The sequence below is a fragment of the Bos grunniens genome, chromosome 5 (assembly GCF_055505025.1).
Source record: "Bos grunniens cultivar Pamir isolate PY7600 chromosome 5, Bosgru_T2T1.0, whole genome shotgun sequence".
Lineage (NCBI taxonomy): Eukaryota > Metazoa > Chordata > Mammalia > Artiodactyla > Bovidae > Bos > Bos grunniens.
This window is the reverse complement of record NC_141169.1, coordinates 103,726,963-103,754,601: the sequence shown is the minus strand read 5'-3', so window position 1 is coordinate 103,754,601 and position 27,639 is coordinate 103,726,963. Positions and strand designations below refer to the sequence as shown.

Sequence of the window (27,639 nt, the reverse complement as noted above, 5' to 3'; positions counted from 1 at the left end):
TTTAGTTTTTTGACTATGCCTTTACTGCAATGTTTCAAATGCCATTCTTCATCTCAAAAGAACTTTTAATCAAGTTTATTTTCTACAAATGATTTTATAATTCCACTAAATAATATTTAAAACCTTACTGCATATAAATTTATTTTGCTGTGTATGAGTGTAATACTGTCACCAGTTAGGAATTACACTTTAGATATGTGGTATTTTTACTTATAATTTCAAAATAAAAATATATTATTTCATGATCTCACGGGTATGACACCAAAAGAATAGGTAAAAATAGACAAGTGAGATTATCCCAGATGGCTCAGTGGTAAAGAGTTCACCTGCCAGTGGAGGAGACACACAAGACATGGATTCAACCCCTGGGTCAGGAAGATCCCCTGGAGAAGGAAATGGCAACTCACTCCAGTATTCTTGCCTGGGAAATCTTATGGACAGAGGAGCCTGGCAGGCTATACTCCGTGAGGTCACAATGAGTTGGACATGACTGAATGACTGAACACCAGCACGACAGTAAAAGAAACAACAGTAGAGTGAAAAGGCACCTTATAGCAAATCATATAAGGGATTAATTTGCAAAATATATAAGAACCCTACAGCTCAAGAGCAAAACAAAAGCAACAGCAGCAAAACCTCTAATAAACTGATTAAAAAAATTAGTCAGGGACTAGCCATTTCTCCAAAGAAGACATATGAATAGCTAACAGGTATATGAAAATATACTGACATCTCTAATCATCAGATAAATGTAAATGAAAACCACAATGAGATGTCATCTTACACCTGTCAAAATCGCTCTAATTTAAAAAAAGACAAATGTTGACAAGGTTGTGGAGAAACTGGAACTCTTCTGGATATTTATCCACATTAAATGTGTATATTGCACCTCAAAACTATGACCAAAAAATCTGTATAATTTATAGTGGTTTGCCTTTTCATTCTGGTATTAAGTTTTTTCTCTCTGCTCTTGATTAGTATTGCGCAGTGTTGATCAGTTTTCAGTGAGCCATGTTTGAACGGCTTTCCTCTGTTGTCTTTGTCTTACGCTTACTTTCTTTTTTAGATTAACTTTATTTTTTTCTTTATTAATTCCAATCTTATACATTCTTTAGGCTTTATTTCTCATATCCTAGCTTCTTAAATGAAAGCTTACATTTTTACATTTTCTGTCTCCCCTCTTTTCTAAATCTAGGGTATAAATTTCCCTTAGACAGTACTTTAGTTGCATTGGAAGAATTTAGTTACAGCATATCTTTGTTACCATTATTTCACAATATTTTCAAGTTTGAAAGTTATTTCCAGACCCAGGAATTCTTTGGAAGAATATTTCTTAATTTTCTCAGTAGGAATGGCTAAGTATATTTTCTTATTAATACTTAACTTAATTTCACTCTGGTCAAAGTAAATATTCTGTATAAATTCAGTTCTCTGAAGGTTTTTGTTCTATCACGTGATCATCAAAACATCTACTTCTGCTTTGTTGACTATGCCAAAGTCTTTGACTATGTGGATCACAACAAACTGGAAAATTCTTCAAGAGATGGGAATACCAGGCCACCTGAGCTACTTCTTGAGAAATCTGTATGCAGGTCAGGAAGCAGTAGTTAGAACTGGACATGGAACAACAGACTAGTTCCAAATAGGGAAAGGAGTAAGTCAAGGCTGTATATTGTCACCCTGCTTATTTAACTTCTATGCAGAGTACATCATGAGAAATTCTGGGCTGGATGAAGCGCAAGCTGGAATCAAGATTGCTGGGAGAAATAGCAATAACCTCAGATATGCAGATGACACCACCCTTATGGCAGAAAGTGAAGAACTAAAGAGCTTCTTGATGAAAGTGAAGGAGGAGAGTGAAAAAGCTCAACATTCAGAAAACTAAGATCATGACATCCGGTCACATCACTTCATGGAAAATAGATAGGGAAACAGTGGAAACAGCGACAGACTTTATTTTGGGGGGCTCCAAAATCACTGCAGATGGTGACTGTAGCCTTGAAATTAAAAGATGCTTACTTCTTGGAAGAAAAGCTATGAACAACCAAGACATCATATTAAAAAGCAGAGACATTACTTTGTCAACAAAGGTCTATCTAGTCAAGGCTATGGTTTTGCCAGTAGTCATGTATGGATGTGAGAGTTGGATTATAAAGAAAGCTGAGCAACAAAGAATTGATGCTTTTGAACTGTAGTGTTGGAGAAGACTCTTTTTTTTTAATTCTTAATTTTTTAATTTTTTTAAATTTTATTTTATTTTTAAACTTTACAATATTGTATTGGTTTTGCCAAATATTGAAATGAATCCGCCACAGGTATACATGTGTTCCCCATCCTGAACCCTCCTCCCTCCTCCCTCCCCATACCATCCCTCTGGGTCATCCCAGTGCACCAGCCCCAAGCATCCAGTACCATGCATCGAACCTAGACTGGTGACTCGTTTCATTCTTGAGAGTCCCTTGGACAGCAAGGAGATCCAACCAGTCCATTCTAAAGGAAATCGGTCCTGAATATTCATTGGAAGGACTGATGCTGAAGCTGAATTTCCAATACTTTGGCCACCTGATGGGAAGAAGTGACTCATTTGAAAAGACTCTGATGCTGGGAAAGGTTGAAGGTGGGAGGAGAAGGGGACAACAGAGGATGAAATGGTTGGATGGCATCACTGACTCGATGGACATGAGTTTAAGTAAACTCTGGGAGTTGGTGATGGACAGGGAGGCCTGGCGTGCTGCAGTCCATGGAGTTGCAGTCAGACACGACTGAGCGACTGAACTGAGCTGAACTGATGATCATTTAAGAATGAAATTTTCCAGTGAATTTACAATAATGTAAATAACAAATTCTTTCATTGTTGGGTGTATTGCTCTATATATGTTATTTAGCTAACTGTTGTTTACATCTGCTATGTTCTTCATTCTGTTTTGTATACTTGGTCTGCATGCTATTGCAAAATGCATGTTAAAGTCCCCACATTTTGATTATGATTTTGTCCATTTCTGTTCTTCATTCTGTCAAGTATTATTCTATATTTCAAAGCAATGTTTTGACATTTTCTTGGATTTTAATATCTATAATATCTTCATTAAGGGTGTATCCTGTTATAATCATGAAAATACCCTCTTTAACTCAATTAGCACATCTTGCTTTGAAGTCTACTTTCTGTGACATTTATATAGCTATTCCAGTTTTCTTACAGTTAGGATTCACACAGTATGTACATTTTCCCCATCATTTTACTTTCAACCTTTCTTTACCCTCATATATAAGCTGAATATCTTCATGGTAGCATTTACATGGATTTTGTGGTTTTATCAAGATGGGCATTAATTTGAAGTATCTAATCAATTTACCACTCCAGTACTCTTGCCTGGAAAATCCCAGGGATGGGGGAGCCTGGTGGGCTGCTGTCTATGGGGTCACACAGAGTTGGACACGACTGAAGTGACTTAACAACAGCAGTAATCAATTTACTGTAAGTGCAGTTATTGGTATTGTTGGGCTAGTATCTGTCATTTCCTTTTAATTGACCCACATGCATTATGTTCTTTTTTCCTCTCTTTTCCCCCTTCTTTTGTATTAAACAGATCTGTTATTATTCCAAATTTTCCTTTTTCCTTTGATTTTCAGCAGCTTTACTAGGTGTGGGAGTTTTCATGCCCATCCATCCATTTTAAAAAAAATTCTCAGTTATTATATCTTCAAGTATTAACTTCTGCTGCTCTGTCTCTCTGTCTTAGCTTCTCTTCTCCTCCTATCCCACTCCTCCTTCTTCTCATCTCTCATCTCTAGGACTCCTCTAAGTCAGTAATTCTGTGTTGATTTCTATCTAAAATTCTTCTAAACTTACTAATTCAACTCTCTAGACATTTTATTTTCAGTTGGTAACTGTTCCTTGATTTTTATAGTTATAATAAGTTGTTAATGTTTTTCATCTTTTCACTATTTATTCTCTCATTTCCTCTTTTTTCCTCGATATATTGATCTTAGTTAAAATCTATATCTGCTAACTCTAGCACCTCTATCATGTGAGTCTCTGCCTTCTCTTATTTTCTTTTATTTCACTTTGTTAATATGTCATGTCATCCCATGTCCTCGGCATTGAAAAAATGATCCTCCAGATACATTTTCTAACCCTTGAGAGGATTCATATTCTGTTTTGTTAAGCAAGTAAGAGAAGGGTTGAAGATCACTCAAATATATAAATACAACTGAGAACTGAGCTGTAACAAGTCTAGGTTGCGGTTTTGGTAGCACTCAATCCACCTCTTATCTCTCTGTCCATGTGGCATGGGCTTTCAAAGATTTTGGTTGAGATATTTTGGTAGCTCAGCACCCAAGAGAGTGAGGGAATATCTACTCTGCTCTCCAAGACTTTTGACATAGATCTTTGGCTTCCTGCCAGCTTCATGACTTGTATAATGAGCACGTATTCAAGGAAAAAAATCTGTTGTGTGAGAAAGGCTTTCAGGTCTCCAATTCTGTCTCACCACGAGGTAACCCCAAATTATGCTGGCTTCTCTGTCCAAATAGGAGTCCTGTGTTTCTCTGAGCCCAAATTCTGAGCCATTAATCCAGGCACCAAGTTGGGAAATTCCTCCAGAGAAAAAGAAGCTGTAGATCCTTGGCTAACATTGAAATGTATTACATGATCTCCACTCTTGAGAATTTTAACATATTTAGTCCATGTTGTGTCCACAAATTTCTGATACTTTTCAGTTCAGTTCAGTCGTTCAGTCATGTCTGACTCTTTGCGACTGCATGAATTGCAGCACTCCAGGCCTCCCTGTCCATCACCAACTCCTGGAGTTCATTCAAACTCACGTACATCGGGTTGGTGATGCCATCCAGCCATCTCATCCTCTCATCCTCTTCTCCTCCTGCCCCCAATCCCTCCCAGCATCAGAGTCTTTTCCAGTGATACCTTTACTTAAAGAAAATTTCCACCATTTAAAGTTGTGTCTAACAAGACCATTGGCCTGCTTTCTCTTCCATTCTTCATGGAAGTAGAGAATTTGAGGTTTTATTCTCTACTTTTCACTTACTTAAACTACGACAGTGATAGACATCATTTAACCTTTCTTTCCATGACTGGTTATGTATCAAAGGAGAGAATAATGCAGTGTGTCTGTCAATATTGTTTGTTCAAAGTCTTTCAAAGCAGGAATATAACATATTTTTGCTCTGAGAGTTAGAAATACATATTTTACCCTAGAAAACAAATAACTCCAAATTTTAGATAATAGCAATTCCTGACACAATGTCCAAGGAGAGATTATATTCATTTGGGAGAAGAAGCTACATTCTGTGATTCCCAGTGGAATCTGGCCAATGTCAGTCAATATCTTCTGACATAATCTCTCACGCAGGGTTGTTTAATCTACTCAAAGAGATTATATTTTTTTGAAACTAAGTATCCAGCTCTGGAGTTTGAAGCTTAGAATCATAAGTGAACTATTCTGGGGTAAACCATGGTGTCTCACAGACCATTTGTTTTTCAGTTCTCATGACTATACCAAGGAGAATGATTTTAATGATAGAGGATTGATGGCTGCTCCCCGAGGCTTCTGATGAGGCCACTGCCTGACTCTAAAGTCAATGACCAAGAGTGTGTAGCTTATAAAGAATACATACAGCTACCAGCCTAATCCTGTGACTCTGAACTCATTTAACCCCTCAGGGTAGAGAGACCAACATTTCCTGTAAATGTTTCTCAGATTCTGTGCAGAGCTCTACAAATCAGAATGTTAACTCTGATAGGACCTTGTAACACCATCTGTCTCAGACTACCTAGTAGTAATATTTCCTGTTTTTGTCCATTTTCATCCTTGTTATACTCTTATCACTTCCATAAGAAACCAGATCCAAATGTTCCACAGGGCAATGGCTCCACAGCATCAGCTTCTGAAGAGAGTGCCCCTAACTGCTCGGGTGAGGGTCCCACAGGACAGAAGATCTTTCTCATCTCCTGGTCAGCACCCCATTGCCCCATTTCTGTCTCCTCAGACAGCAGACAGCTCTGCCTGGTGGACGGGGGCGGGCCCTGCACCAGGAGAGTGGAGATCCTTCACCAGAGTTCCTGAGGCACCATCTGTGATGACAGCTGGGACCTGGATGATGCCCGTGTGGTGTGCAGGCAGCTGGGCTGTGGAGAAGTCCTCAGTGCCGTGGAGTCTGCTCCCTTTGGGGCGGGATCAATACCCATCTGGCTGGATCATGTGTATTGTGAAAGAATGGAGTCCCACGTGTGGCAGTGCCCTTCCCAGGGCCGGGGGCGGCACAACTGTGGTCATGAGGAGGATGCAGGAGTTATCTGCTCAGGTATGATCAGTGAATTGCCCACTGACTGAAAGAACAGAAAGCTCCAAGGAAGCTGGTGTCTAATCACCAGGGCAATAGATGTGTAAGCTAGAGACGTCTGAGATATCCTCCTTGAATGCATAAAGTATCTGTGAGTGATCAGTTCAGCTCAGTCACTCAGTGGTGTCCGACTCTTTGCTACCCCATGGACTGCAGCATGCTAGGCTTCCCTATCCATCACCAACTGCCAAAGCTTACTCAAACTCATGTCTATTGAGTCGGTGATGCCATCCAACCATCTCATCCTCTGTCTTCCCCTTCTTCTCCCATCTTTAATCTTGCCTAGAATCAGGGTCTTTTCAAAGGAGTCAGTTCTTCCCATCAGGTAGCCAAAGTATTGGAGTTTCAGCTTTAGCATCAGTCCTTCCAATGAATATTCAGGACTGATTTCTTGATGGGCTTCATTTATTGCTACTTTCCTCTTACAAGTCTCTGCTATTTCTTCTCCAGTGATCTTACCTGATATAGCTTAATCTATATCCCAATGAAAATTGATACTCGTTTTTATACAATTTACTTTTGGAAGAGTGAAACATTTGCAAATCACCACATGCACCTGCTTTGCACAGTGAGCCCATGGGAGGAAAGGGCTAGAATGAGGCTGTACCTTCCAGGACGGAGTCCTTTCTGTATATATATAGTGCGAGACACATTTTTGTGCTAGGTTAGTAGGAGTGGAGGCACGGGGGACATCATCAAACAAATCGGAGAGGAACTTATGGATTTGTGCCAAATTGCAAGTCCCCTTTGAAATTTTAGATTTGAATATTCATAGCTCTTTGACTGGTAGGACAATAGAGTTGTGGATGAAATGTTCTGAGTCTGGGTTCTCCTTTCATTGTTACTAGAAAGGATTGTCTGTTCTTTTTTTTTTCTTTAAAGCCTCTGTATTAACCAAAATTTTGGAGGAACACTTAGCCACACACTGACAAGTCAAAGATACAGGCAATAAAATATGAATTCCTATGTTTTGTGGTAGTAAATCATATTTTATACCTGATGTCTTCAATGATATAAGAGAATTGTGTTTGGGGGCTTGTTTGATAGGAATAGGAGTAAGAGGACACCTGTAATTTTTGAAGAAGGTGGAGGAGACTTATAGTAGCTAAGAGGAAAAAGAAGGGCAATGGGAGATGTCAAAGGCCATATAGATTTCTCTGAGCATCACTGTGGGTCCAGGTGTGGTGTGGAGGATGCTACGTGTGCCTAAGGATACAGGAGGTCTGTACAACAAGAGACCAGACAAGGATGTATTTTTATTATATTTAATACCTTTATCCACTCACACCAGCCTCCTATTGCACAAATTTTCTTACAATTTTCACACACATATCCTTTCATATAAAATTTAAAATCAAGTAGAAAATAAAGAAATAATAATATGTCTCAGAAGTATCTGTGGTGATGTGTATAAGACTTTATTGATTATTCAGCATATATTTGAGTGTTTAGCATGTATCTTGGTATATGAAATAGCATACAAGAAATATTTCTTTCTTGTTCTTTTAAAATTTGTAATCTCATGGGATTGATATAGAAACTAACAACCTGTTAAGTAAAAATGTTTTAATTAGAATGTGTATCCTATGACCAAACTCCCAGCCAGACCACACCAGATGTCCTAACCTGGGCTGGGGAGTTGAAAGTGGGTAAGTAACAAAGGCTAACAGATCATCCTGGCTCTCACCATTGCCTCTTGGATAAGTGGTCAAGCTGGTCCTTCGATTCATTAATTTCTATAGTGTCTTTTCTGTTCTCTCCTGTTCTCTATAGTAGATTTTTATTCTGTTGAAATATTCTTTCTGAACCTTCAATGTTCTCATACTTATGAAATCAGAGTCCTTTACCAAAAAGAATTCCACTGTGTACATAAATAATTATAAGCACAGTCAGAAATCAGGCAAATGTATTTAAAAATTGTTCTTTATGATAAGAAGTTTTATTTTTTTCATTAGGTTACCTTTCCTCTATCCAAAATGTGGTCCCTGAAGGTCAAATCATGTTGTGAGTCTTTCCCTTAGTCTCCCTCTTTCAGTTTCATACTCCATCCACTCCCAGTTTAACCTACCCCTCATCCCACCCACACTCCACTCCTACAGAAGTTCTTCCCTTTCAGAGTCTCTTTTCCATCCATTTGTAGCTCTTAGGATTGTTTTCTCTTGTCTGCAGTGGGAGAAATGGGAAAGGGAAACAGGGTTAAGTCATAGATGGAAGGAGCAAATGGAAGGGGTAAAGTGTGTTAAAAACTTGCTGGACAAATATTTTCCCCAAATCTTTCTTTCATCCATATCGAGGCTTTTGTAATGTAGAAATCTGTAAATTATATATGGCTGTTTGCTCTGTCTTCTCTTATTCTCCCTCTCCTTTTTTTTTTTTTTTTTTACAGCATGATGACTATTTCTCAAGAAATAGGAAAGTAGTTTGCAGTTAGCATATGAGTGCATGCTAGGTCTCTTCAGTCATGTCTGACTGTTTGTGACTATGAACTGTAGCCCTTCAGGCTCCCTCATCCATGGGATTCTCCAGGACAGAATACTGGTGCTATGCCCTCCTCCCAGGGATTGAACTTGTGCATTGGCAGGGGGGTTCTTTACCACTAGTGCCACCTGGGAAGCACCATTTAGCATATAGATAGAATTTAAAAACATTAAATTACCTTCACTCCATAGCATTTGCTAAGATTCTCATGTGTTGGAAGAAAACCAGTAATATGAACTATCAACACAGTTAGTCATCTTGTATAGATAGTCCCACTGAGAACTCATTCTCTCCTGGGTTCATTGGTAAATCCTAGGCTTTCTTGAAAGATGGCTAGGACCAACCCTTTCTCCTACGATCTGACCTTTCTTCATATTCAAACTCATCTGTGGACAATTTCTTTTCACAATTCAAGTTGGATAAGAAATTCTTGGAATTTCTCACCATCAGAGATTATGAGAAACATATGGGAATCATAAGAAGTAGACTTGTTATAATATCTAGCTTTCCTTCCATGAGTCATAAGTCTGTTTATAGATTGACCTGCACTCAGATCTCTCAGTTGATTTCCCTTGTATCAGTGACTTGAGTATTGACTCCTGAGAAAAATCCGGCAGGACTTCTAGCCCTAGAAATGTCAGGATGGCCTTCTAACCTTGTCTGGATCTCAGTTCTCTAAACTGTTGAATCCCAAGGACCTATTTCACTCTGGGTTAGTTCAGTTCTGCACCCAAGTCTGATGCCCATTGCAGTGCACTTTCCTTGGGCCCTATAGTTTCCAGACCCTTAAATGAGGAATTCACATCCTAACCAACATCAAATATAGGTTTTCGGAATTCAGCCATTCCAAACTGACTCTGCAAATCCTTCTGGATTTCTTTTCTGAAACTTGCCCATGAAAATGCAATTCTGAGACTGTCAAATTTTCTATTCATGCCTCAGTCCTGGAAAATAAAAGCTTTCACACCATTGCCTGTGACATGTTTCCAGTTGCCAAGCCAGGATCATGAACATGCAGTGGGTTTATTTATTTGTTTCTCTCAGGATTTGTGTGTTTGGTTGGAGAGGATGGACCCTGCTCAGGGCGAGTAGAAGTTTATTCTGGAGAAGACTGGGATCCCAGTGTCTGATGGAAACTTCACACTCCCCACTGCCCAAGTCATCTGTGCAGAGCTGGGGTGTGGCAAAGCTGTGTCAGTCCTGGGACATGAGCTCTTCAGAGAGTCAGATGGCCGGGTCTGGGCTGAAGAGTTCAGGTGTGAGGGGGAGGAGCCTAAGCTCTGGTCCTGCCCCAGAGTGCCCTGTCCAGCGGGCACTTGTCACCACAGTGGAGCTGTTCAGTTCGTCTGTTCAGGTGAGATGCAGGTCAGGACTAACCTTCCTGCACACTCTGTTCAGGTGAGAAATCATGAGATATTTCTGAAATTCTGTTGTCTCGTATCCAGCATACTCAGAAGTCCAGCTCATGACAAACGGCTCCTCTCAGTGTGAGGGGCAGGTGGAGGTGAAGATTTCTGGACGATGGAGAGCGCTCTGTGCCTCCCACTGAAGTCTGGCCAATGCCAATGTTGTCTGTCGTCAGCTCGGCTGTGGAGTTGCCATCTCCACCCCCGGAGGACCACACTTGGTGGAAGGAGGTGATCGGATATCAACAGCCCGATTTCACTGCTCAGGGGCTGAGTCCTTCCTGTGGAGTTGCCCTGTGACTGCTCTGGGTGGTCCTGACTGTTCCTGTGCCAACACAGCCTCTGTGATCTGCTCAGGTAAGAGAGAGGGAAAGGCTACTGGTACTTGGGATGCTCCTAGAATGAAATGTCCCCAAGAGCAGAGAGTAGGGAGAACTGGCTTTAAAAGGTAATTTCTCTTTTTAAAATTTATTTATTTTAATTGGAGGATAACTACTTTATATTATTGTGATGGTTTTCACCATACATCAGTATGGATCGGCCATAGGCATCCATTTGTCCCCTCCATCCTGTCCCCTCCTCCCATCTTCCTCCCCACCCCATCCCTCCAGATTGTCACAGATCACCAGATTTGGGAGCCCTGCATTATACACCAAACTCTTGTCTATCTATTTTGCATATGGTAATGTATATGTTTCAATGGTATTCTCTCAAATCATCCCCCCATCAACAAATAGATTCAAGAGATTAGATCTGATAGACTGCCTGAAGGACTATGGACAGAGGTTCATGACGTTGTACAGGAGGTGGTGATCAAAACCATCCTCAAGAAAAAGAAATGCAAAAAGGCAAAATGGCTGTCTGAGGAGGCCTTACAAATAGCTGAGAAAAGAATAGAAGTGAAAAGCAAAGGAGAAAAGGAAAGATATACCCATATGAACTCAGAGGTCCAAGGTATATCCAGGAGAGATAAGAAAGCCATCCTAAGTGAAGAATGCAAAGAAATTGAGGAAAACAATAGAATGGGGAAAACTAGAGATCTCTTCTAGAAAATTAGAGATACCAAGGGAACATTTCATGCAAAGGTGGGCACAATATAGGACAGAAACAATATGGACCTGACAGACCAGAGGATATTAAGAAGAGGTGGCAAGAATACACAGAAGAGCTACACAAAAAATCTTAATGACCCAGATAATCTTAATAACTCAGATAATCACTCACCTTGAGCCAGACATCTTGGAGTACAAAGTCAAATGGGCTTTAGAAAGCATCACTACCAACAGAGCTAGATGGAATTCTAGCTGAGCTATTTCAAATCCTAAAACATGATGCTGTGAAAATGCTGCACTCAATATGCCAAAAAATATGGAAAACTCAGCAGTGACCACAGGATATGGAAAAATGGACTGGTTCCAAATTGGGAAAGGAGTGCGCCAAGGCCATGTATTGTCACCCTGCTTATTTAACTTATATGCAGAGTACAGCATGAGAAATGACAGGCTGGGTGAAGCACAAGCTGGAATCAAGGTTTCCAGGAGAAATATCAATAACCTCAGATGTGCAGATGACACCACATTTATGGCAGAATGTGAAGAGGAACTAAAGAGCCTCCTGATGAAGGTGACAGAGGAGAGTGAAAAAGCTGGCTTACAACTCAACATTCAAAAAATGAAGATTATGGCATCTGGTCCCATCACTTCATGGCAAATAGATGGGGAAACAATGGAACCCGCGGCAGACTTTATTTTCTTGGGCTCCAAAACCACTGCAGATGATGACTGTAGCCACGAAATTAAAGGACACTTGCTCCTTGAAGGAAAAGCTACGACCAACCTAGACAGCATATTATAAAGCAGAGAGACATTACTTTGTCAACGAAGGTCCATATAGTCAAAGCCATGGTTTTTCCAGTAGTCATGTATGGATGTGAGAGTTGAACCATAAAGAAGGCTGAATGCTGAAGAATTGATGCTTTTGAGCTCTGGTGTTGGAGAAGTCTCTTGAGAGTCCCCTGGACCGCAAGGAGATCAAACCCATCAATCCTAAAGGAAATCAGTCCTGAATATTCATTAGAAGGACGGATGCTAAAGCTAAAGCTCCTATACTTTGGCCACCTGATTCAAAGAGCTGGCTCATTAGAACTGGGACGGCCCAGAGGGATGGTATGGGGAGGGAGGAGGGAGGAGGGTTCGGGATGGGGAACACATGTATACCTGTGGCGGATTCATTTTGATATTTGGCAAAACTAATACAATTATGTAAAGTTTAAAAATAAAATAAAATTAGAGAAAAAAAAAAAAAGAAAAGACCTTTATGCTGGGAAAGATTGAAAGCAGGAGGAGAAGGGGACGATAGAGGTTTAGATGATTGGATAGCATCCCTGACTCAGTGGACATGAGTTTGAACAAGCTCTGGGAGATGGTGAACCACAGGGAAGACTGGTGTGCTGCAGTCCGTGAAGTTGCAAAGAATCAGACATGACTGAGAGACTGAACAACAACAACAACTCCTCCCAGTGAGTCCAAATGTCTGTTCTTGCATCTGTGTCTCAAAAGGTAGATATTTCATGGTGAAATATTATAGCAATTTAATTACTTTCTCTTGCATATAATTGTACATTTCTTCTGGGATTGATATCTGTGTAAGACAAGGGTCAGGTTGCCATTTCCTTCTCCAGGATTCATATGGACATCCAACTGACTCAGAATCCTTTACTGAACAGGCTCTTTCCCCATTGCAGTGTCACCTTTGTCATAAGCAGAAGGGCATATGTGTCTGTCCTTTATGACAGTCTACTCTGTTCCATTGTATTATTTGTCTGTCCTGGCACCAATACTGTATTTCTTAAGTATTGTATCTTTACACTGTCTGAATGATTTTAATTTATGAGTGTTACTTTTTATTAACTCCTCTAATGCTGTTTCTTTTCTTGCCAACTGTGTTGGTCTTTCTAGGCCTTTTGGATTTTGTATAAGTTTTGGAATCAGCTTGTCACTTTTCACCTCCACCCCCCCCCAAAAAAAAAGCCTAAATGTATTTTGATTGTGACTAGATTGAATCTATGTATAAATTTGAGGATGATTAACAATTTTGAGTCTCCCAATTCATTGACATCATATATTCCTCCATTCAGTTAGGTCTTGAATTTCTCTCAGAGGTTTTGCCCATCTTCTACTAGGTTTCCTCTTAGGCATTTTGTTTTTGATGCTATTCATATTTTTTTGTGTGTAAAAGTGTCCTAAGAATGAATTTTTTGGACTTGTTTCACCTTTTAATATTTTTTTTGAGACTTAAAGAAAAGCTGTAGAAATAATATAAAAATTCCCAGATGACCTTTACCTGATTTCCCAATGTTCGTATTTTGCTTTAATCTTTTTAAAAAATACATATATTTTAAATACATATTTTTTATTGAAGTGTAGTTGACTTACAATGTTTCAGGTGCGCAGCAAAGTGATTCAGTTACACAAATACACATTATTATTTTTGAAATTATTTTCCATCATAGGTTATTAAAAGATATTGCTTATAGTTCCCTATGCTGTACAGTAAACCACTGTTACTTGTTGCATATCTATTTTTAAATCAGAAATCTAGCATTCTATTCATACTAAGTCAAACAAGTGGAATAAAAATGTCATAAACTTTTTAGTTAGGCAAAAATTTATGTTTTCTAAAATATACATATTATACATAACTATATATGTGTACAAAAGCTTTTCTACTACACTTGATAAAGGCTTGAGAAAGAACATCAAAAAAAAAAAAAAAGAAGAGATGGAGAAATTGGAGAACATAAACTAAATGAAATGGGAGCACTGAATATGAAATAGAAAAAGTGAAACATGGTCTTTTACTTTTATCTAGTATGTTTCACTTTTTCTATTTCATATTCACTCTTTCTACTCTGCCATCTTGAATTGGAAGTCCTATTTTGCTTTAATCTTTCTCTCTCTGTTTGTCTCCCTCTCTTTTTCTGTCTGTCCCCCTCCTATTCCATTTGTCCCTAAATATGTAAACTCTTTCTGAATTAGGTTGCAGACGTGATGTCCCTTTATCTCTAAAATACTTCAGGGAATTTCCACAGTTATTAACCACAGTTCAGTCAAGTCTCAGAAAACTTCAGCTCCAGATGACATCTAAGTGCAACCACATGAAAAACCCCAAGACAGAACTGCCAAGTTGAGTCTTTCTCAGATTACACCCAGGGAATCATAAGCAAACTGAAGTATATATGTTTTGCTTTAGTTGCTAAGTTTTGGGGGGAATTTGTTTTACAGCATGATAACTGGGACACTTACCGTGTGACCAGCATTTCTAAATAGAGGAATATTTGTCCTCTGATCTTCCATTGTACTCTTTCTACCTTATGCTGATCTACCACTGAGATACACTCGTTCTCTAGTTCTTAATTCCAGCTATTAAGTTTTTTTCTCTAGAGTTTTTGTAATCATTTCCTTTCCAAGATACATATCTTGTGAGTTAATTTTATGAGCATTTTAATCATGGCTGTTTAAATTCTCTGTCAATGGAATCTAGGAAAAGGGTACAGGTGAACCTATTTTCAGGGCAAAAATAGAGATGAAGACCTAGAGAACAGATGGGAACACACTGCGGTGGTTAGGATAGGGCAGGATGAATTGAGAGAGTAGCACTGACATGTATACACTGTCACATGTGAAACAGATGGTAACAGGAAGCTGCTGTATAGCACAGGGAGCTCAGATAGATGCTCTGTGATGACCTAAAAGGGTGAGATGGTGGATGGGGAGGGAGGGAGGCTTGAGAGGGAGGGTATATATGTATACTTTTGTCTGACTCACATTGTTGTACAGCAGAAACTAACACAACGTTGTAAAGCAATTATCTTCCAGTAATAAAAATAATAAATTAAAAAAATCAAATAAATTCTCTGTCTGGTAACTCTAATAGCTGGATACCCTGGGATATTCTTTCCAATGTTTCCTTTTGCCTCTTGAGTTTCCAAGAAATCTCTTTTGTATAAGTGTTTGTTTAAATGATAGACACTGAAGATGAAAAATTGTAGAAATTCTTCAGAAAGGATTTTGTTTTGCTTCTTCTACTTAGGGATAGATTTAGGAGTAACATACCTTATTCAACTCATTCTTAGTGCAACACTTGGCTTAAACCCAAATTATGGCACTGTCAGAAGCAGAATTCTCCATAGAGAAAGTGGATACTAAAGTTATGATACCTTTACTAATATGCCACAGCTTTCATTTCAGGCTCCACTGCTAGGTCATTTTTTAACCTTAATTTAGTTTTCTTTACGTTAACCCTCCCAGCCCTCTGATCATTGGTGTTTCTGCAGGAAACCAGACCCAGGTGCTTCCCCAGTGCAATGAATGTGTGTCCGAACCAGCAGGCTCTGAAGCCTCAGAGGAGAGCGCCCCCTACTGCTCAGGTGAGGGTCCCACAGGACAGAAGACCCTTCTTACCCATTGTCCCCTCTCCCCCCTCACCACCCGTCACCACTCCATTGTCCCATTTCTCTCTCCTCAGACAGCAGACAGCTCCGCCTGGTTGACGGGGGTGGTCACTGTGCTGGGAGAGTGGAGATCCTTGACCAGGGCTCCTGGGGCACCATCTGTGATGATGGCTGGGACCTGGATTATGCCCACGTGGTGTGCAGGCAGCTGGGCTGTGGACAAATCCTCAATGCCACGAGTTCTGCTCACTTTGGGGCGGGATCAGGGCCCATCTGGCTGGACGACCTGAACTGCACAGGAAAGGAGTCCCACGTGTGAAGGTGTTCTTCCCGGGGCTGGGGGCAGCATGACTGCAGACACAAGGAGGACGCGGGACTCATCTGCTCAGGTCAGCACTCCACACTGTCCACAGTTTGGGGAAGGGGTGGAGCTCTGGAGGACGAGGATCGGAGCCCTGAAGGAGAGATGCTGAAAGGACTAGAGAAGGAGGCTTCCTCCCATGGGGCCTGTCTTTCCAGCAGACGAGAAGATGAAGTGCTTTCACTTCCTCCTGCAGCAGCTGAGACTGTGGTCCTTTTTTCTCAGTAGTGTTTCCTGGCAGAGCCGTTTCTGACAGTTTCCATGTGAAAGCAGGGCTCTCTCTTCAGTTCCCTGTGGTAGTACAGTCTGGAGATCCTGTGGATGATGTAATGAAAGCACAGACTTACTCTGTTCAGTTCTGTATGCTAGGAGTCTGTTGAGGGTCTCCGTGGGCCAACATCCCAGTGTCCACAGGGCTGTGTTCTTCCTGGAGGACCCCTTTCCCAGCCTTTCCTGGTTTCTGTGTGGTCTAATTCCTTGGCTTGAGTCTTTCTTCTTCAGCAACAGCGCCTCTTCTGCCCATTCTTCCTCATTTACATTTCCCTCTGACTGGAACTGGGAAAGGTTGTCCATTTCATTTTTTTTTTTTAATTTTTTAAATTTTTTTGGCGGGGTGCCCTCGGCGGGCATGAGCATGTCCAGCACAGGCACCCCGGGAGGCAGAGTATGGTGAGTCACTCAAATGGCGCTTGGTCCTGTGGCCCCAAAGAGGCTGCAGAAGACAGCCGCATTGACACCACATACACACTCCGCTTTAGGCATGGAGGCCGCGGCACCTCGAGCACCCTCTCAGTGGGTAGGATGCCATCTGCTGACCACCGTCTACCGCACTAGACTGTGAGTTCCTCCAGGGCAGGGCCGAAGCTGATTCACCTCCGTGGGCGTGGGGAAACCCTGAGGCGGGTGGGCGGGGCGCAGCTCAGCAAAGTCCCAGATTCCGGGTCAGCGGAAGGCGCGGGAGACCTCGGGGCGGTCAGGCGGGCTGCGGTCTTCGGCCCACTGCTCCCCACACCCGGGCGGGGGGACTCTCGAGGGGGAACGGCCCGTGAACGCGCGCGGACCCAGCTCACGCCAAAAATTCCAAACCGGCCAGGTTGTCCATTTCAAAGGATAGTGTGGCTAAGGAGGTGTTTAAACTGTGGTCTATGAAAAGGTAAAATGATAGGATACTGAAAGAGAAACTCCCCAGGTCAGTAAGTGCCCAATATGCTACTGGAGATCAGTGGAGAAATAACTCCAGAAAGAATGAAGGGATGGAGCCAAAGCAAAAAGAATACCCAGCTGTGGATGTGACTGGTGATAGAAGCAAGGTCCGATGCTGTAAAGAGCAATATTGCATAGGAACCTGAAATGTCAAGTCCATGAATCAAGGCAAATTGAAAGTGGTCAAACAAGAGATGGCAAGAGTGAATGTCGACATTCTAGGAATCAGCTGAACTGAAATGGACTGAAATGGGTGAATTTAACTCAGATCAGATCATATCAGTTGCTCAGTAGTGTCCAACACTTTGCGATCCCGTGAATCGCAGCACGACAGGCCTTCCTGTCCATCACCAACTCCCAGAGTTCACTGAGACTCACGTCCATGGAGTCAGTGATGCTATCCAGCCATCTCATCCTCTGTCATGCCCTTCTCCTTCTGCCTCCATTCCCTCCCAGCATCAGAGTCTTTTCCAATGAGTCAACTCTTCGCATGATGTGGCCAAAGTACTGGAGTTTCAGCTGTAGCATCATTCCTTCCAAAGAAATCCCAGGGCTGGTCTCCTTCAGAATGGACTGGTTGGATCTCCTTGCAGTCCAAGGGACTCTCAAGAGTCTTCTCCAACACCACAGTTCAAAAGCATCAATTCCTCGGTGCTCAGCCTTCTTCACAGTCCAACTCTCACATCCATACATGACCACAGGAAAAACCATAGCCTTGACTAGATGGACCTTTGTTGGCAAAGTAATGTCTCTGCTTTTCAATATGCTATCTAGGTTGGTCATAACTTTCCTTCCAAGGAGTAAGCGTCTTTTAATTTCATGGCTGCAGTCACCATCTGCAGTGGTTTTGGAGCCCAGAAAAATAAAGTCTGACACTGTTTCCACTGTTTCCCCATCTATTTTCCATGAAGTGATGGGACCAGATGCCATGATCTTCATTTTCTGAATGTTGACTTTAAGCCAACTTTTTCACTCTCCACTTTCACTTTCATCAAGAGGCTTTGACATCAGTTGCTAACTGATCTGATCTGAAACATCCCAAGGTCCTTAAGTTTGTTACATCTGTAAAGTTCCTTTTGCCACGTCAGGTACATATTCACAGGTACTAAGGATTTGTATGTGGACATTTGTGGCTCCGTTATTTTGCTTCCCTCCCCAAATACCCACATCACATTCCATCTACAAACCGTTTTAGGATTTTTTTCAGGAAGCAGGAGTCAGTTCTCCATCCCGCAGGTGGCCTGATAGGTCTTTCTCTGTTTGTATCCACTACACCATCGTGGTAGAAATAGAAAGACAGACACAAATGGATATAATTAGGTAGAAGTGAGGCAATGATAGTGAAAGGTTGTTGTTGAATCACGCAAAGACGTCGGGATTCTTGGCCCCTGGAGGAGAAGAATTCAACCCGGGGCCAGAGACGAGGCTTGATCGCTCAGAGCTTTTGTATAATAAAGTTTTATTAAAGTATAAAGGAGATAGAGAAAGCTTCTGACATAGGCATCTGAAGGGGGCAGAAAGAGTACCCCCCTGCTAGTCTTCAGCTGGATGTTATATAGTGACTAGCAGTCTGTTAATGAGAGAAAGGAATGGCTTAAAATTCAGATTGGCACCAGGCCCGTCACCCATAAGATGCATTTTGGGATAATCTTGGCACCAAATGGTTTATCCTGGGCCATTAAATGATTAACTTGAATCTTGAAGAAGGGCAGACCACCATACAAATAGTTTCATTTACATAGATTAGGGGAACAATATCTGAGTATAACATACTGGTTTGTCAAGTAGGTTCTGAGCCAAGAGGCGGAACCTTGGGGTAAATGGGAACCTTGGGAACCTTGAAGACGGAGCTTGGGGTAAATGCATAGTATATTAGCATCAGTTCAGTTCAGTCACTCAGTCGTGTCTGACTGTTTGTGACCCCATGAATCGGAGCATGCCAAGCCTCCCTGTCCATCACCAACTCCCAGAGTTCACTCAGACTCACGTCCATCTAGTCAGTGATGCCATCCAGCCATCTCATCCTCTGTCATCCCCTTCTCCTCCTGCCCCCATTCCCTCCCAGCATCAGAGTCTTTTCCAATGAGTCAACTCTTCACATGAGGTGGCCAAAGTACTGGAGTTTCAGCTGTAGCATCATTCCTTCCAAAGAAATCCCAGGGCTGATCTCCTTCAGAATGGACTGGTTGGATCTCCTTGCAGTCCAAGGGACTCTCAAGAGTCTTCTCCAACACCACAGTTCAAAAGCACCAATTCTTCGGTGCTCAGCCTTCTTCACAGTCCAACTCTCACATCCATACATGACCACAGGAAAAACCATAGCCTTGACTAGACGGACCTGTGTTGGCAAAGTAATGTCTCTGCTTTTGAATATGCTATCTAGGTTGGTCATAACTTTTCTTCCAAGGAGTAAGCGTCTTTTAATTTCATGGCTGCAGTCACCATCTGCAGTGATTTTGGAGCCCAGAAAAATAAAGTCTGACACTGTTTCCACTGTTTCCCCATCTATTTCCCTTGAAGTGAATGGGACTGGATACCATGATCTTCGTTTTCTGTATGTTGAACTTTAAGCCAACTTTTTCACTCTCCACTTTCACTTTCATCAAGAGGCTTTTTAGTTCCTCTTCACTTTCTGCCATAAGGGTGGTGTCATCTGCAAGCTTAAGACAAACATTTCCATAAGAAAAAGGCATTGGTTATCTCTAGGTTTGCGAATAGTTACCTTCAGGCGAAACCAGGTGACATTATGGCAACACATTATTTTAAGAGAAATCTCCATTTAAATTTGTATAGAGAAGGAAAAAATATCACTAGTTTGTTTCCTCCTGCTGCTTAAGAGAGATAAAAATGTCTAACACTTGCAGGCTATTTCCTCCATTTGGAAACCCCTAGCCTTCCTGCCTGTTATTCTCTTAATAGTCTTGTCAACTAGTGGGCATCTCTGCAGTTGGGTCAGGGATGTATGGTCACAGTTTCTGGGAGAGAGGAAGACCCAGAGCCCTAAGCGGAGTGCTCACTGTGTCCTGTCTCCTCTCTTTCAGTCTTAGAGTTCCTGGCCCTCCGGATGGTGAGCGAGGACCAGCAGTGTGCTAGGTGGCTGGATGTTTTCTACCACGGGACCTGGGGCGGTGTCTGCCGTAACCCCATAGATGACATCACCGTGTCCGTGATCTGCAGACAGCTTGGCTGTGGGGACAGTGGAACCCTCAACACTTTTGTTGCTCTTAGAGAAGGTTCTAGGCCCTGGTGGGTAGATGGAATCCAGTGTCAGAAAACTGACACCTCTCTCTGGCAGTGTCCTTCTGACCCTTGGAAATACAGTTCCTGCTCTCCAAAGGAGGAAGCCTATATCTCGTGTGCAGGTGATTTACTGTCTCTTTCTGTGTCTGTCTCAACCTGGAAGGATGTTGTTAGAGTGATTTATGCTTTCCAATCTAAGTGATGATTTTAAGTTGAGTCTACAAAATGTCTATGTGCCCGTGTCTGTGTATGTGTTTGTATTTGTTGTGGGGTGTGGAGACCAATAAATGATGAACAGTTACACTTATTTCAGCTGATGATCACATGCACTGAATGTCTCAGACCAGGAGATAATGAGCCTGTGTTTTCACATGTCATTTGCACTGAGTCAGACCTTAGATAATCTTATGTGGAGACAGGACCACCCCCAGCTGTCCCTGATCCACTGTTTCCCCATTGTGTGCAGGAAGAAGACCCAAGAGCTGTCCAACTGCTGCCCCCTGCAAAGGTATGTCAGCCCCCTCCCCTGTGGCTTCCAGGGGCTCCCTCCCACCGGGGCAGTCACAGGAGGGGCTGCTGCCTTTTCAGACAGAGAGAAGCTCCGGCTCGGGCGGGAGAGACAGCAAGTGCTCAGGGCGGGTGGAGGTCTGGCACAGCAGCTCCTGGGGCACCGTGTGCGATGACTCCTGGAGCCTGGCAGAGGCTGAGGTGGTGTGTCAGCAGCTGGGCTGTGGCCAGGCCCTGGAAGCCATGCGGTCTGCAGCAGTTGGCCCTGGAAATGGGAGCATCTGGCTGAATGAGGTACGGTGTGGGGGCCGGGAGTCTTCCCTGTGGGACTGTGCTGCAGAGCCCTGGGGGCAGAGCGACCGCAAGCACGAGGAGGATGCTGGTGTGAGGTGCTCTGGTGAGTGAGGGGCTCAGGGTCCACCCTGGGTGAGCTGGGGCAGCACGGGGACAGTGGGCTGGACTGGGGGTGGTGGGGAGTTTGTGTTCAGAGAGTGTCTGGGTGCTGGGGCTCTGATCTAGCGCAGTGAAGCTGGGAGGACTGGGCACTGATGTCATGGAGATTGAGGTGGTGATTTCAGGGCTCAGGAGGGAAAAATGGGTTACCCTGTGATCTGGCCAATTCCCTTTACCCAATCTCCTGTTTTTCTCTTTAGGTGCAAGGACAGCATTGCCCCCTACTACAGCAGGTACTGTGGTCCATCCATGGGCAGGGGAGAATACTAAGATTCTGGTAACCTGTTCTATGGGCTCTCTGACAACTCAGGAGATGAAAGAGCCTGAGGAGTCCTGGCTGTTGGGAAGGAGCTGGGGCATTATGATGGGGAACGCCCCTGCCTTGGTTCCCAGGGCCACATGTTTCTCAGGCCCAGGATCCAAGAGAGTCTAGTTCTGGTGTTGCAAATTCTAAAGTTCTCCCATTCTCCTACCTGCCCCTGAGTGTTGCTCCTCATCAGTGAGGTGCGGGTCTCAGGACTGTTTGATGCCCAAGGAGAAGGGATGAGCTGGGTCCTCAGGCTGTCTCGGCAGGGCAGCTCCCTGACAATCCCCGGCTTTGCCTCAGGGCCACACTGGCTGGAGTGGAGTTGATTTGTCTCTGGATGAGACCTGGAGGAGCCCAGTCACTATTAGTATATTTGTGTCTGAGGCTAGGACACCATCATCCAGAGCCCCCAGAAATACTGGTACAGGGGGTTTCTCTGTGCCCAGGACCTTCTTCACACTCTGTTGCCTTGCTTTCCTTAGGGGCCAGACCAACCTCAAATCCTCTCCCTGGCATCTTCTCCCTGCCTGTGGTCCTCTGCCTCATCCTGGGTTTTCTTCTCTTCCTGGTCCTCATCATCCTGGTGACTCAGCTGCTCAGATGGAGAGCAGAGTGCAGAGGTGGGCTGCAGGGGGAACTGGGGACCAGAGAGAGTGTATGCAGGCAGAAGATGTGGCAGGTGTGAGGAGGGGAACCTGGGCCAGTCTCTGTTTTGAGTCTGTAGAGCTCCACGTGCTCTGTGCTGAGCTCTAAGGCTGAACATACAGAGGTTCTTAGGGCTGGGGTGTGAACTCTCATATGTCATGGCCTCTCCTGTGAGACCAGAAAGAGTCAGGGCTGAGCTGTGGATTCAGGTCAGATGAGGAGAGAAGGTGCCAACACGGTGCATGGGGTAAGAGATGATGCTGAGGTCGAGGCAGCCTCTGTGTGAGCATAGGGGAGATGAAGGTGGGTCTGCTGGATCGGGGTGTCTGGGGTGGCATCTCTGACCTGCTAGGGGATCTCTCAGCCTTATCCAGCTATGAAGATGCTCTTGCTGAAGCTGTGTATGAGAAGCTTGATTACATTGTGACTCAGAAGGAGGTTCTTCTGGGCAGCTCAGGTGGGTGTCTCTGCCTGCCTTCCTGGGACCTCTGGTTGTCACCTCCCACTGGCTGTGAACATCTTCTCAGTGTCCACAGACCCCACGTGTGCCTCAGGCTTATAGAGGCAGCTCTCCAAAGTGGCAGGGTGGCCTCTCAGAGCCTCATGAGGCCCCAGCCCCCATCTACACTGCAGGATCCAGGTCTGCCCCTTCCCAGTCTTAACACAGGTCCCGTGAGTGTGGGGAGGGTCATTCTGTGTGTTGTGTGATGTTTGTCTCCACTTTAGGCCTCCTGTCAGATGGTGAGGACAACAATGACTCCATATCTGCTCCAGGTAATAGAGGTAGACCTACCTCAGCTGGGCTTTGGGAAGGAGAGTTTCCCTCATAGAGACGAGATGCAAGGGGAGCAGTCTTCATTTGATGGACCAGAGGCATCCATTATGTCCAGATGGGGTCCGTCCTTCCCTTTCTCTGACTGTTCTGTGATGTCTCACATTGGGGTGGGGCTCTCTGTGTCCAGAATCACAACAGGCACACACTGATTTTAAAAGTAATTTCTGTAAAGCACAATTTGTTAAAATAATTGAGTAATGCTCAATGGTAAGACAGTTATTTTGGAATATATATTTTTCAAACAGGAAATATTAAGATATGTAAAATCATGTTTTGGTTTATGGACACATCAAAATGAAACATGGTCTTAGAGAAAAAAATCTTTTAAAACAAGGAGTGACTGGTGCCTCTAGCAGCTCAGAAACTCTGGGTCAGAAGGATCTTAGGTATTTCTCAGACCAACCCCCTTACTGTGGTTTCATCTGACCCTTGCTCTGCCCTCAGAAGCGCCAGATCAGAGGACTGTTGCCCTTGGTGAGGATTACGATGATGGTGGAGAGGTATCAGTGACTGGGGCTCCTCGTGACTCTCAGGGGAGTGAGGAGGAAGTGCTCCCAGAGAAGGAAGATGGGATGAGGTCTCAGACAGGTGAGTGGGGAGATTATCTGATCCCCTGAAATCTTCGGTCTTTGTCCTGGAAAAGGTGAATTTGAGCTCCTCAATGCCCAGCCTCTCTGCAGTTTCAAAATATGGATATCTCATGCATTTGATGAGCCACCCTGATGGCTCAGATGGTAAAGAATCTAACTGCATTGCAGGAGACCTGGGTTTGATCACTGGGTCAGGAAGAGCCCCTGAAGAAGGGAATGTCTACTCACTCCAGTATTCTTGCCTGGAGAATCCAAGGGACAGAGGAGCCTGGTGGGCTAAAGTTCATAGCGTTGCAAAGAGTCAGACACAACTGAGTAACTAGCACTTCACTTCTCAACCATATGCCATCTTTAATGCTGTCAGACTCCTTGGGGGGGGGGGGGTGAGAAATCACTCTACTTTTGGCATTTATGTCCCCATAGTGCAACATAAATTTTCATTTTATTTGTGATATAACTACATTAAAATTTATAGATTAGGGGCTTTTCTGGTAATCCAGTGGTTAGGACTCTGCACTTTCACTGCTAGGGCCTGGGTTCAATCCCTGGTCAAGGAACTAAAATCCCACAAACATTGTGTAGTAGTCAAAAGAAATAGATAGCTTACAGATTAATTGAGCATATTTACCAAATCCAAAAATAGACAAGTGTTTTGATAACATCTCTGTGCTGCCCTGAACATGAAAGACAGAAATTTTAAAAATGTATTGCAGTATTGAAATTTGTGAGTCATCTGATAATTTAAGATGAGGTCTGTGTATAAGGTTGCAATGACATGTACAAAGTCTATGGTATATGGTGGCCTTAACATTAAGCCATGTTGGTGGATCATTGACTCGGAGCTGATGGTCAGCTAAGGTCTAATTTCCTCCAGATATTTCAGTTGTCAAGAGAAAACACTCTTTCTCTGGAAAAGAGTATTTATCCATCTGAGGGCCTGTGTGGTCCCTGGGAGGGGCCATCTGTGGATGCTCCCGTGATTCTCTTTGTGGACATTTGGGAACATGCATCAAGGCTACTAAGAGCAGAGTTGGTTTATGAGTGAGGAACTCAGATTTTCCCTGTGTCCACTCTCCCTCTCACTGTGATTTCACATCTGTCAGCTGTGAGAGGAGAACATTTAAATTTGTTGTTATGCTCTTACTGTTCCTGGGCATCTCCTTGCTAGTGTGTAGCCTGGAAGCAGATCTTCCCAGAGCTCCTGTGTGAGCACAGGTCTCCTGTGATGCAGAATTTCCATACGAAATGAGGCCCCAGAGACCACATGGACCGGATCTGAGAGGACAGCCTGGATCCATCCGCACTGTAACTGGTGTGAAATAGTCTGAGCCTCCTGCCCACACCTAGGTCCCAGGGATGCTTTGTCATCATCACTTGTTTAACAGGCTTCCAACACACTGTCCAGTTCCTTTGTCTCCGTTCTATTTATGCTTCTCTTTGCTCTTTCAGGTTCTTCTCTAAATGTCTCTAGAAAGGAAGCTGATCCTGGGAAAGGAGAACAGAGCCCCTGCCTACTCCAGGGGGAGAAAGGGGACCCTGGGTACGATGATGTTGAACTCAGTGTCCCGGGAACATCCACAGTGGCTTTCCTGTGATGTTGTATTAAATACAAGATGATGCCTCAGATGTTCTGCTGCTGCTTCTAAGTCACTTCAGTCATGTCCGACTCTGTGTGACCCCATAGACGGCAGTCCACCAGGCTCCCCTGTCCCTGGGATTCTCCAGGCAAGAACACTGGAGTGGGTTGCCATTTCCTTCTCCAATGCATGAAAGTGAAAAGTGAAAGGGGAGTCACTCAGTCGTGTCCGACTCTTTGTGACCCCATGGACTGCAGCCTACTGGGCTCCTCCATCCATGAGATTTTCCAGGCAAGAGTACTGGAGTGGGCTGCCATTACCTTCTCCGTCAGATATTCTAATTGCCTGTATTTCAATAGAGGCTGACCTGTGATGGTGTTATATGGAAATTGCTCAAAATGAAATATTCTGATTAAAGTAACTTTTTCTTTTGCTTGTTAATAATTACCAAGTTCCATATCAAATGCTTTTAGATGGTTGGTCCTCAAACACCATTTTCCTCAAAGGAAATACACGATGAGTGCACTGCCATGTTTTCTCACCTTCTTCAAAGGCTAATGAGACTTTGCCTGGGATCACAAATGTTCCAGGTCACTCTTACCTAGAAAAAGCATCTAAACTTGGTCCACATTCACACTCTCCTTCCTAGCAAGATGAATTTGCCAACCAGAAAATGTAGTCAGAACCTTATAGAGTTATTTTATTTGGTGGGAATGCTTAGGAGTCTAAGCCCTGGAGACAGCATCTCGGTAGCTCTGAGAAAACTGCTCCAAGCAGGCAGGAAGGGAAGTCAGGTTATATACAAGTTTGCAACAAAGGGAGAGGCAGTCTGAACATCAAAGATCAGGTACCAAGTTAAGGAATTTAGCGTTCTGTTTCTGGGAAGATGCAAGCCTCTGGACTCACTTGATTCAATCCTTCCATATGCAGCTCAGCTATCTGGGGCCAATCCTTGCTCCCCTTAAGGAGTGGCAGATGGCTGCTTCTTGCTTTCCCCAGCTCCTCAGCAATCACCATGGAGGGGTGGCAGCATCCCCTGGATCAGTTTTGGGAGCCCTCATTCACAACTGGAGACCAGAAATCATTGATGTCTGTGACATTTCTTGTTTATTGATATGGCAGGAGATATTTTTATTTCACAAACTCATGAAAAAAACCCAATCCTGAACATTCCTGTATGTTCTCCTTGAGATGTCACATCACCTGTTTTAACCTGTTCTTGGTCACCAGACTTGGATGTGAGTTTCAAAGTTGGAGTTTGCTCTTTGGAGAAAAGGGATACAGTTTTCCTTAACCTGCCTAAGTGTTCACGGGCCAATTAAAACTCTAACTCTACCTAACTACCTCTTCCTTTTTCATCTCTCATTCCCTAGGTTACTTTATCTGTTTATTTCTCAAGCAGATATAGACTCCTCCTTGCTCTCTCCTGTGTCTAGTCGGTTATCAAATCCTTATGAATCCATTCTTTCCATACCTTTGTATTTTTTCTTCAGGACATTACCATTTCTTGTCTGTCCAATTATCTATCCTTCTGAGTGAATTATATCAGCTCATCTCTCTCCCTAATTGATGGATGGCAAATTGTCGCTCACCCACACCCTGTATTCACGTGGGACAAGAGGGCAAGAAAGTGGAGACCTAGGCAGAGGGGATCTAGAAAAAGGGATATAGATGGGAAGATCAAGTACGTTTGTCTATTTATGTTTCAAAGATGTGGATGGAGCGATCTGATATGATTGAATTCTTAAAAGAAGTTCAGTTCAGTTCAGTCTCTCAGTCGTGTCCGACTCTTTGTGACCCCATGGACTGCAGCATGCCGGGTTTCCCTGTTTATCACCAACTCCCAGAGCTTACTCAAACTCATGTTCATTGAGTCAGTGATGCCATCCAACCACCTCATCCTCTGTCGTCCCCTTTTCCTCCCACCTTCAATCTTTCCCAGCATCAGGGTCTTTTCCAACGAGTCAGTTCTTCCCATCAGGTGGCCAAAGTATTGGAATTTCAGCTTTAGCATCAGTCCTTCCAAAGAACATTCAGGACTGATTTTCTTTAGGATGGACTGGTTGAATCTCCTTGCTGTGGGACTCTCAAGAGTCTTCTCCAACACCACACTTCAAAAGTATTAATACATTGGCGCTCAGCTTTCTTTATAGTCCAACTCTCACATCCATACATGTCTACTGGAAAAACCATAGTCTTGACTAGACGGACCTTTGTTGGCAAAG

The 27,639-nt window shown here is 43.3% G+C and overlaps 1 protein-coding gene across 1 annotated transcript in view; it reads left to right on the top strand.

Moving 5' to 3' along the window:
• LOC147372837 (antigen WC1.1-like) overlaps window positions 1–25,861 on the top strand; it is a 50,400-nt gene extending 24,539 nt beyond the window's left edge. The window contains 16 exon segments of the mRNA XM_086402119.1: window positions 6,007–6,321; window positions 9,883–9,953; window positions 9,955–10,192; window positions 10,284–10,601; window positions 15,580–15,672; window positions 15,771–16,085; window positions 20,308–20,622; window positions 20,967–21,008; window positions 21,089–21,108; window positions 21,110–21,404; window positions 21,661–21,693; window positions 22,250–22,387; window positions 22,777–22,869; window positions 23,139–23,186; window positions 23,692–23,835; window positions 25,287–25,861. Coding sequence (XP_086258245.1) covers window positions 6,007–6,321; window positions 9,883–9,953; window positions 9,955–10,192; window positions 10,284–10,601; window positions 15,580–15,672; window positions 15,771–16,085; window positions 20,308–20,622; window positions 20,967–21,008; window positions 21,089–21,108; window positions 21,110–21,404; window positions 21,661–21,693; window positions 22,250–22,387; window positions 22,777–22,869; window positions 23,139–23,186; window positions 23,692–23,835; window positions 25,287–25,432 — 2,624 coding nt within the window. The 3' untranslated portion in view covers window positions 25,433–25,861.
• Window positions 25,862–27,639: the final 1,778 nt, after the last annotated feature.